Source organism: Akebia trifoliata, chromosome 16 (genome assembly GCF_017979445.1).
Source record: "Akebia trifoliata isolate Shusen 1 chromosome 16, ASM1797944v1, whole genome shotgun sequence".
Taxonomy (NCBI): Eukaryota; Viridiplantae; Streptophyta; class Magnoliopsida; order Ranunculales; family Lardizabalaceae; genus Akebia; species Akebia trifoliata.
Window position 1 is genome coordinate 3,409,505 of NC_141390.1, and position 11,117 is coordinate 3,420,621.

Here is an 11,117-nt window from a genome sequence, read left to right on the forward strand (position 1 = left end):
TTATATGCATATTACCTTGCAAAGAAGTATCGAGGGTGTAAAGGGTAAAATTGATATTAGACACATGGTGTAAATAAAGTGAATATCAATAATCAATCACACGACAATTAATATGTATCTTGAGGCATTGATTGATATATCTTGAATTGGATTTTATTTGGTTAAAGATTGTAATCTTATCCAGAAATAAAAAATTTCCTAATTGACAAAAGAATATTTATTTCTATATAAGAATAGATTTTGTAGAGAATCTTAAATGGTTTTACTTTCTTTTTAGAGTTTGACTTTTTATCTATATAAAGAAAGATATTAGGTAAAAAGATGAGACTCTAGGAGGAAGAAAAGAAGTAAAGGAGGCAAGGTTTTGTAAATCTTGTAATGACTCGAAGAATAGTGGAATGACTCTTCAGAGCCTGAGAACGTAGTTCGATTGTAGGACGAACCTCGTAAACAAATTTTATTTTTGTCTTCTCTCCTTTTCCCTTCTCTTTGATTATTTTTCTGTGTGATTTTTGATAATTTGTGTGTATCAAGAATAATGAAGATTGATTGTTAGGGTTAAATCTTGAGGAATCAACAACACTCAAAATTTTACCTCTACAGAGGGTATTTGTGTAAATTTGAATTTTTTTTTGACAATGGATTCTTTTTATAATTTTATTTTACAACTTACTATATTTTTATGAGAATATTTTCATAAATTCGTATGCATATATCATAGCAATATTGAATGTATTTTTCATTTTTTAATGATGCATATATTTGTAATTTCAATATATGAATTACTATATTAATGATCAATACTTGTAAACACGAGGTAATATTGTCATTTAAAATATTAAATATTTTTGTCTCATTTAAGGTCTAATTAAATAATTAAAAAATGTATGATTAAGTATCGGTGATAAAGCTCTAACACATGTCAACAGTATTTGTACAAAGTAAAAAAATGTGGTCCCATTATTAAGTTGGCCTACAAAGGCCCAAGACATGTGTAATCTTGTCATTTAAAATATTAAATACTTTTTGTCTCATATTTAAGGGTAGTTTTGTCATTTAAGGTCTAATCAAATAATTAAAAATGTATGATTAGATCAGATGGTGATAAAGCTATAACACATGTCACAGTATTTGTACAAAGTAAAAAAATGTGGGCCCATTAAATCATCAATCAGAACCGTTGAATTTGTGTCCCCACCACTTAAGTTGGCCTACAAATCCCTTAAACACATTAAGCCACACAAAGAAAAAAAAAAAAAAACACAAGTACAAAGCAGAGGTAGGAGGAGGAGCACCAGAACTTCAGAAGGACTCAAGTAAGTTTTTCTTCTTTTTTTTTCTTCTTCTCTTATTATAATATTCTACTGTGAAAAACACACGATCGTTTCCGCAAAAATTTAAAAATAAAAATAAAAATTAATAATGGACTGAGAGCCTGGAATTCTAGAATTCGAAGTTTTCGCCTTGTTTAAATCTCCAAACCCTAGAAATTCACAGACACTGATTTCTAACCCTCGAAATTCAAAGATGTTGGTGTTTAGTAGAGATTTTGACTCCGATTTTTCATTAAAAGGGTTTGATCGAGTAACAAAGCTTGATTTCGAAACCTAAATTTTGTTCATTGAGACTGTTACAGTCTTCTAGATAATATCGATTTCATGGCGGGAAATTCATGAATGGAATCTAAATGCGTTGTGGCCTGTTTGATAAAATAGCTGAGAGAGATCAGATCGTGAAACAGTGATGGTCATGGTCGTTAAAGATTCGAGCTTCGTTGAAGAAACAACCTAGGATCTGCATGATGAATCCTTGTTACGAACTTAAATATTAATTTTTTTTTCTTGTTTTTTTTTTGAGGGGTAAAACCTCATTATTCGGTCAATTAAAAAAAAAAATCACATTTCTTTTTAATATTGACATTTGAGAATCCTTTGGTTGAGATGGGTTGATTTAAAAAAAAAATAAAACATGATTAAAAAATTTCACCTTTATCAAAAGGATATGAAAAGAAATTTAAAATAAATTGGAAGTTATATAAAATAAAAAAAATCAAGGACAAAAATGGTATTTTAAAAAAAGATTGAATGGAGAGAAAATGACAAAAAGTGAAAGTTAGATAGTGAATAATGGATACAGAGAAATTTGAAGATTGGTTGGAGTTGGATTTTTCAAAAGCTCCACTAAATTTGAAGATATATAGATTGGTAGGAGATGCTCTAATGGTCTTATCTTCAATATTTATCTTTCTCTCAACCCAAAACCCTAAGCCCTTGTCCTTTGGTGGTATGTGTTTGCAAGATGAGGAAATGCCAACCACCTTCTCATGCATTGTCCTTTGTCGTTTGAGGTGTGGGTGCATTTTTTTAGCTTGTTTGGGTTGGAGTGTTGTTTGCTGGGTTCCGTGAGAGCTTTATTCAGGAAATGGCTTCAGTTGGGGTCCACCTTCCGCTTCTCCAAGAGGCTTTAGTGGAGATTAACTATTTTTGTGATTACATGGGGAATTTGGTTGGAAAGAAATGCTAGAATTTTTTAAGGGAAGATGCAATTAAGCCAAGAGTTGTTGTTGATGATTCTTGGGCTCTTGTTCTTTTGGTGTAAGATCTATAAAGAGTTTAGAGAGATGTTCTTTGAGGACTTCCTAGTTAGGTGGGAGAGCGTATGTAACTTTCAAACCCCCTAGTTTTGTTCTCTTCTTTGTTGTAGGTCACCTCGATCTACCTTTTTATTGTATTTTCCCCTTATCAAAAAAAAAAAACCCTAAGCCCTTGTTTATAACCTTTTTTTTCATAGATAAGATAGAAAAAGCCAAGGTATTGTAATAAATTAAAAGCACTAAGAATCCTCATCTAATAAAACACATCTTATTCGTAATTATTTAAAATCTAATCTAAGTCCTAACCATAGTCACTACATTTGGCAAATTATTAAAAAGTCACGATTTAATCTCAATTTTTTTAATAAGTCATGATTTTTACGACTTTCGCAATTAAATAGGGAAAAACAAAAATGGGGTGTTTCTATATTGTTTAAATGGGTGCACGCTTGATGGAAAGGAAACTTCTTTGCTCAAGTTAATTATTAGTATCCTTAGTTTGTTATTATTATTATTATTTTGTTGTAAACTGTTTAAGGAGTTTAGAAGGTTTGTTGTTTTGAAGACATTTTTTCAAGTGTGATCTTGTAAGTAGTGAGAGAAGTTAGCATGTATTTCTTCCTTGAGGACATCTTGTCCTCATTTTAACAAATTTTTACTTATCAAAACTAAAATTCAGCCTTCTCATATCCAGTCCCTTATGATGCTCTAGTAAGAGGAGATGACATCGATAAGATGATGAAGAGCATCTTACTGATTAAGTGCTGGAGAATGAAGTTGACATTGAATTTGATGTTTTTTGATCTGTTGATGAATCCACTTGGGTTCATGATTGTAATCCTTCTATAATTTGAATGATATAAATTATGAATTTGTTGTGGACTTGTGATTATTTGTTGTGGATGTATGAATGATATTAATATGGGATTTGGTGATTTATTGTTGTAGTTTAATATGAAATTTGATGATATAATATGAAAGCACAACTTAGTAAAAACAATTGGATGGCCCTAACCGTAGCTAAACTCCCCCCCCCCCCACACACACACCAAATTTTCTGAAAATTTCTCTTGCTGACTTATTTCCGAATCCCCACCTGGTGAGTATGATCCTAAATACCAAAATAAGGTTCCTAACATTCAACCACCCTTTGAAGAAACCTTGTACTCAAGATTAAATTTTTGAAAATTTATTAGTAGTATTCTTCAAATCTTCTATAGAAGACAAATGTTTTATTCAATTCTTCAATCTTCACAACATGTTTTTCCTCTACTGAGCCCATAACCTTGAGCCCAAGAAAGTGGTCCGATAGAATTTGTTATGAACTTAAAAATTTAAAGAAACAAAAATAGAAAATTATATATTTTATTAATAGGACTACTTTGATAGGACAAACCTCCAACATCTTTCTTCTTTGAGGGAGAAAACCTCCTAATGGACTTCTCTCCTATATTTCTTATCCTTCTAACCCAATTCTTAAACTCTTATTTATAGTATGCTTTTCACTTGTAAGATGGAAAAGCCATGTTATTATAATAGATTAAAATTTAAAATCACTAAGAATCTTCATCTAATCAAACACATATTATTGGTAAATATTGAAAATTTAATTTAAATCCAAACTACTAAATAGGGTTCCTAACGATGAACTACCCTAAGAAGAAACCTTGCCCTCAAGGTTATTATTTGGAAAAAAAATGGTAGGATTCTTCAAATCTTCTAATACAAACGCATTCTTCAATTTGCAATTTTTAAATCTTCACGTGAACACTATGTGACCTTGGAACAATTACAAAACAAAGATGATCGTTTTGAGTGGGTTTTCCACCAACCTTTAGCCTTCACAACGTGCTTGTCCTCTATTGAATCCAAAGCTTTCAACCCAAGAAGGTGTTTTGATAGCATTTATTACGAACCTAAAAAATAAAAATAAAAATAAAGAATCCAAAAATATAATATATTTTACTAATTTGGCAACTTTGAGAGAGGTGACCTCCTCACATCTTGCTTTTTCGAGGGGAAAACTACCAAATGGACTTCTCTCCAATATTTATTACCCTCCCAACCCAAAGTCCCAAGCCCTTATTTATAAATACTTTTCATAGATAAGATAGAAAGGCCAAAGTATAACAATAAATTAAAATGACTAAGAATCCTCATCTAATCAAACATATCTTATTGTTAATATTCAAAGCTTAATATAAGTCCTAAGTCCTAACTACCAAATAGGGTTCCTAACATTCCATTACCTTTTGAAACCTTATCCTCAATATTAAAGTTTGAAATTTTTTTGCTAAGATTCTTCAAATATTTTATTGAAGATAAATGTGTTCTTCAATTTGCAATTTTAAAATATTCATGTGAGTACAACGTGATCCTGGAACAATTACAAAATAAAGGTGACTATTTCAAGGGGATTTTCCTCCAACCATTCGCCTTCACAACATGTCTGTCCTCTATTGGACCCATAAACTTCAGTGCAAGAAGGTGTTTCGGTATCATTTATGAACCTAAAAAATAAAATAATTCAAAAATAGATATTTTTTTTTTTTGCATAGGTATATGGTTATTAGCGGTTAGCAAATGAAGTTGGGTTCAAGGGGGTTTGAACCTAGGACGTAGGCTCAACACTCCGCATGTCTTACCACTTAGCTATGTTGTTCCTTCAAAAATAGAAAACTAGACTATTTTTATTAATATGACTACTTTGAGGGAGCTGTTGAGTTTAGCTATGTGGGGCCTCTCCACTCATTGCCAATTGGTTTTGAGTTGGACCCCCAAATTTATCAGGAGCAAAACCTCCCAATGGACTTCTCTCCAATATTTTTATAGTCTAAACTAAAGTTGTAAACCCATATTTATAAACCAGCTTTCCATTGATAAGATAGGAAAATTGGGTATCATAATCAATTCAAACCATGAAGAATCCCTAAAAATCTAATCAAACCCATCTATTTGGTAAATATTCAAAATCTAATCTAAATTCTTACTACCAAATAGGGTTCCTAACAATCCTGTTTTACCATTCAATCCTATCTAACACTATATCTTCTTTTGGGGTGCATATCTCTCTTTTACTACATTAGTGGGCCATTTTTTCGTGGCCTATGTTTTCCTCTTCTAGAGAGTTCAACTAGCACTAATTGTAGTTTTTCACTGGTGTCGACATTGGCCTTCATTGTTTGATGGTACGAACCTAACCAATACAACCAAAGCACCTAGGAAATAATGATATTGGAAGTTAAGCACTTATCACCTGGGTTGTAACATACTACTATGCTTTGCAACCAACATTCGCGTTTGCCACTTTGTGGTGGCTTTCACTTTGGTAACCTTCTTTTTGGCATCTAGACAACTCTAGGTCACCTTTTTTGGGACTTGAACCCGAGACATGGTGTTGGCTTTCATACCTAGGATCGTAACATGTGTCCTCATTGAAAATGCATGAAGGAGACCAATGTTGAAGAATTGATGAAGATAACAATATGTGCATTTATGGTGCCAGCTTTCTAAGTTCGTTAAAGTCAATACATGTCGATACAACAACATGGTTTCAAAACCCACCTTCACTTACTAATACTAACCACTAGTCCGCATGCTTATCAAAAAGGGGAAAAAAATAATATATGCATTACTTGCATAAGTGAATTGATGTTGATAATGCCATAAAACAGCCGGGAGAGGTAACTGTTGTGAAACAAAAATACCAACTAAAAAGGGAGAACTCCACAAAAAAGGAAGACCATTGTAAAAGAATTAATGAATACTGCAGTATGCCAAATTTCTTCTACATGCGTAAATCTTTATTATCATTCTAAAAATCCGGAGCTCGCCGAATGAGTCATGTTCCTTGATTTGATGCTATCTAGACTATACAATCACGTCTTTCTGTAATTCAATATATCTACATGCATAAGAAAATCAATAAACTCATGGTCTTAAAAATGGCTGCCATAAGTTACAACCACTTACCATGGCATTATAATAATCTTGGCTCATACCCCATAAATAATGACTTTATAAAAGTGACTGTTCTGTTATCTTAGGTCCTTTATATTGTTTTTAGCATTTTTCTCAAAATAGAGTACATTATACATAAGATCTAATAATTAAATTTGCAGCATTAACAGTAAACAAGAGTCAAGTTCTTCCTCTATAAGCCTTTAATTTTCTTTATTTAATTCATGCATTTCTCAAACATTAAACTTCAATACCTTCATATATGAGTTTGGAAAATGATATCATGCTGTTGTGTAACAGTGAATTTCGAAGATTACGTAAGTGATGATGATGACAAGATGATAGACGATTCTGTTAGAATGGGGACTGATTCTGATGTGTACAACAAGATGATAGAAACTTCTTTTGGAACAGAGGTTCGTGGATGTGAGGATGGAGATATTGTCGGGGCTTCTGATGGAGGTGTTTTAGTTGTTCATGAAGTAGGCGGAAATGTAGAACCATATATTGGCATGGAGTTTGAATCTGAACAAGCTGCAATGATATACTATGATGCATATGCTAAGCGCACAGGTTTTGTTATCCGTGTTGGTAACTGCCATCGTTCGGGACGCGATGGATCAATTATTAGTCGGAGATTTCTTTGTAACAAAGAAGGTTTTCGCCTAAATAATAATAAAATAAAGCGGAGTGAAACGAGGAAACAACGGGCAGTTACAAGGGAAGGTTGCAAGGCGATGATTATGGTAAGGAAAGAGAAGTTGGGGAAATGGGTTATTACGAAATTTGAAACCGAGCATAGTCATCCATTGGGGTTACCCACTGTTAAGGGTCGTCGGGGTTCAGTGCAGGCTCGACCTCAGGTCAGTTCATTCTTAGATATCTTTTTTGCCTAAATAGATATCTGTATCATGATCCAAGTCTTGAAGGAGAAAAAGTGATGAGATTTGGTCCCATTGGATCTAAACAATCCTTTTTTAGAGAGCTTCTATTGCCACACAACTTTTGCTAATGCCACCCCAAGATGTGTGCTAATTCTTTGGTGATTTACATATGAATTGGGGTGTCGTTAGCAAAAGTTTGTTTGGCAATAGAATCTCTCTCTTTAAGATAAAGAAGCCATTGAAATTGCTAGTAATACTAGGCCCACAAAAGGCCCAAAAATAGAGGGTAAATTGAAAGTTTTCATGGAATGGATACCTCAATTTAATATTTGTTACTGGTTATAATGTTTTATGGGGTGATATTGAAGCCTTTTGCCTGATAAGGTTGGTGTTTTCTTGCATGTGGAGATCTGTCAAATGCATTTTCATACTGTTGTGTCTTGCACTTTCATCAATTAGTAGTTTTGATCACATTTTCTACTTTTTAAGAATGAAGATGGGGAAACGAAAGAACCATGCTTTGTTTTAGCCTCATAGTGGAGTAATTTTAGGCTGAAACTTGTCACACGAAGGGGAGGTGGAGTGTTCCTGCATGGGAATACCTTTGGTTCCTATATCTCAGCTGCCACATATGAAAAACCCTATCTATGCAGGAATTGGATTCAATTGTTTAGTCCTGAGTACTTGTCCTCTATGTTGACACGGCTAACTTTCCCATCTTTTTTCCTAGTATTATCATTTGGTCTTCCTTCTATGATTGTTTGTTATGTCTTCTGATAAATGTTTTTGTTTTGAGTCTCTCTCAAATTAAATTTTTTTTTTTAAATTAGGTTGCCTTATATCTTTATTTAAATCATTAGATACACAATATGTTGGTCTGCGTGTACTATAAATCATTTGTTTTCCCTTTTGAGTACTTGCAGTGGGATATATGTTTTCCCTTTTGAGAGATTGATCTTTATATGCACAGTAATCATGAGCAAGTAATTGAGATTTTCAAGTGAAGGTTGAGTGGAATATACCCATAAAAGGCTATTATTGGCTGGAGAAAATGAGGCAAAACGAGAATATTGGTAGGTCCCAATGAGAGTAGGGGAGAATCAACCACATTTTCATATCAGTAAGTTTTTGTTTGGAAAGTTGATTTCTCAAGTAGGTGCAACCTATGTAAGCATCACTAGATGATAGTGACTGACATTGGTTGAAAAAGCTTACTTCTGTTCCTCTATCCTTCAAAATGATAATCTTGAGAAGCTTCTCATTGTAATCCAGAATATGGAATGCAGATTTAAACTTGCTCTTGGACTCTGAAGTTTGGAATTTGGAGATTGAACTAACATGGACAATTGGGCAAAAGCCTTGTATTTGGATTTATCATTTATGGCCCCTTTGGGAATGCATGAAGCACGAGTTCTAGATCCGAGGAGCATTCTTTGTTTTCCATCCTTAGATGCCATTTGTCATGAAGACTAATTTATGCTCAAATCTTGGTTGACAAAAAAATTGCAATCAATCCCCATAACTCCAAACCCTAGGGTAATCATCAATAGAGAGAGCTTTTATACATCTTTGATGGCATAAGTTCCTCATTCTTTGAATGAACTTATGGAAGCTAAAGGGGGTTCTTAGATTATTCCACGGGAAGGATGAGCTTCGGGGCTAACTGGAGACATTGGATGTTGGAGCGTGTCATCAACCTCATTTTATTCTTGTAAACAATTCTCCAAAATTTTTATCTCGGAGGTGCAAGGTATTGAGACGTGGTGATCCATTATCTACTCTTTTGTATATCATTCCGATTGGATCAATTTGGAAACTTACCGATGTGGCTGACAATTGTGGAATGATTTTTGGTTTAAGTTAGGCTAGGGCACACCAATTGTGCTGCATCTTCATTTCATCGATGATATTGATTTCTGCCTAGATGTCTTTAGTAAGATAGTGAACAAATTAAAGAGTGATCTTGAGATGCTTTGAAAGTGTTTCCATTCATCACCACAAAAATTGGGGTCGTTGAATGAATCAAATTGGGGTCATTGAATGAATCATTTTCCTATCCATTATTTTTTTTTCTAAGGCCATGTCTTTTGTTATTTCATTTGTGTTCAGATCTGCTCTCAATCCATATATAGTTTAGTCTCCCTCTCATTCTTCCAGAACCTTCAACTTGCACATTCCTTCTAACTGGAATTATAATTGGGCTTTGTTTCATATGATCAGACCGTCTTAATCTCTTTTCCATTAGTTTATCATATATTGGGACTACTACATTTCACGCATGCACATTCCTTTCAAATTTAATCTTTCTTAGTATTTTCAGTCATCCATCTGAGCATCCTCATCTATTCTACGATCTGTCACACTGTGTTTCTTGATTGCCCAACATTTAGCCCCTAAAAATTTATTACTAGAGGAGGCCCTCATATGTTGAGATCTCTGATAAGACAGCTGGCAAGGATTCAAGGAATACTGTTCACAAACAACTTAACTTCTATCGTGGGCACTTGTTGAAGAGCCACCTAGCGATTTTGAAAGGCAGTAGGAAGCCACAACTCTGTAAATTAATTTTGTAGAAAAGAGGTATATAAAGTATATGCTCATGGGAGAAAACAGTTAATTTGACCATATATGCAATAGGAAGAAGTTTTGTATTGCAATCAGAAGATCTTCAAAAACACCATCAACAAGATATATGAAGCGTCTCATTTTTTATCTTATTTTCCCATTTTTGTCGTGAGATATCCAGATGTTACCCAATAATCCTAGTACTCTTGACACACTACTACTATTGTCTAGAAAGTTGGATGAGTTTTGACAGTCTTGAGAACAAGAATAGGAGAATGTAAAATGCATTTAGTAGAAGGGTTTTGTTAACTTGTGCCCTAAGGGCACACTTTAAGCTGCATTAAATACACTTTAAAATTGAATTTCCTACCAAAAATGCCCTCAAAATATTTGTTTTAAACCAAAAATACCCTCAAATGCTTATTTGCAAGGTATATTTAATGCAGCTTAACGTGTGCCCGCAGGGCACATGATAACAAACGTGGTAGTATTGCAACTCAGGGAAGGTGGGGTCACAAAAAATCTAGACGCTCACCAATGCAGGGTTGAAATGTATTCCGAGAACTCGTTTATGCCCTGTTTGCTATGTTGTTTTTGAAGGTCCAGAAAATTTGATGATTAAGATTATATTACCTCATAACATAAAAGCTTATTGAATCCTGCACCAACCCCTGAACTTCTAAACACTATATTTGTACATGTTCTATATTAACCAATATTTTGTTTTCTCTTGTCTGTATAGGATGAGAAGGATAAGAAAATTCGTGAACTTTCCTCTGAGCTTCATCGTGCAAATCAACGATTAGCAGAGTGTCGGGAACAACTGGATATGATTTTGAATGATGTTGGGCGTCACACAGATCACCTAACCAAAACTGTTCAGAATATAGTTGAGAATGTAAAAGAAATGGAAGCTGAGGATGATCAAGACGATTCTTACCTTCTTACCATATAGATTGGGTATACTTATTCCCTTTTTTTATTATTGTTGTTCTTTTCATTAGCTCTGTTGATATCCATGTTTTCGTTGACTATTATCGGTGGGCTCTAGGTTCTTTTCTATTCGATGTTTTCTACAAGTTCATAGCAATATAAGTGGGTCCTTTTATCTTTTT

At 33.7% G+C, this 11,117-nt stretch overlaps 1 protein-coding gene across 1 annotated transcript; it reads left to right on the forward strand.

Annotated features, from left to right (window-relative positions):
• Positions 1-1,164: 1,164 nt before the first annotated feature.
• Positions 1,165-11,117, forward strand: LOC147382299 (protein FAR1-RELATED SEQUENCE 6-like). Its single transcript, XM_086428398.1, has 3 exons — positions 1,165-1,316; positions 6,854-7,416; positions 10,745-11,117. Coding segments are annotated over exons 1-3 (777 nt in total). The 5' UTR covers positions 1,165-1,315; the 3' UTR covers positions 10,958-11,117.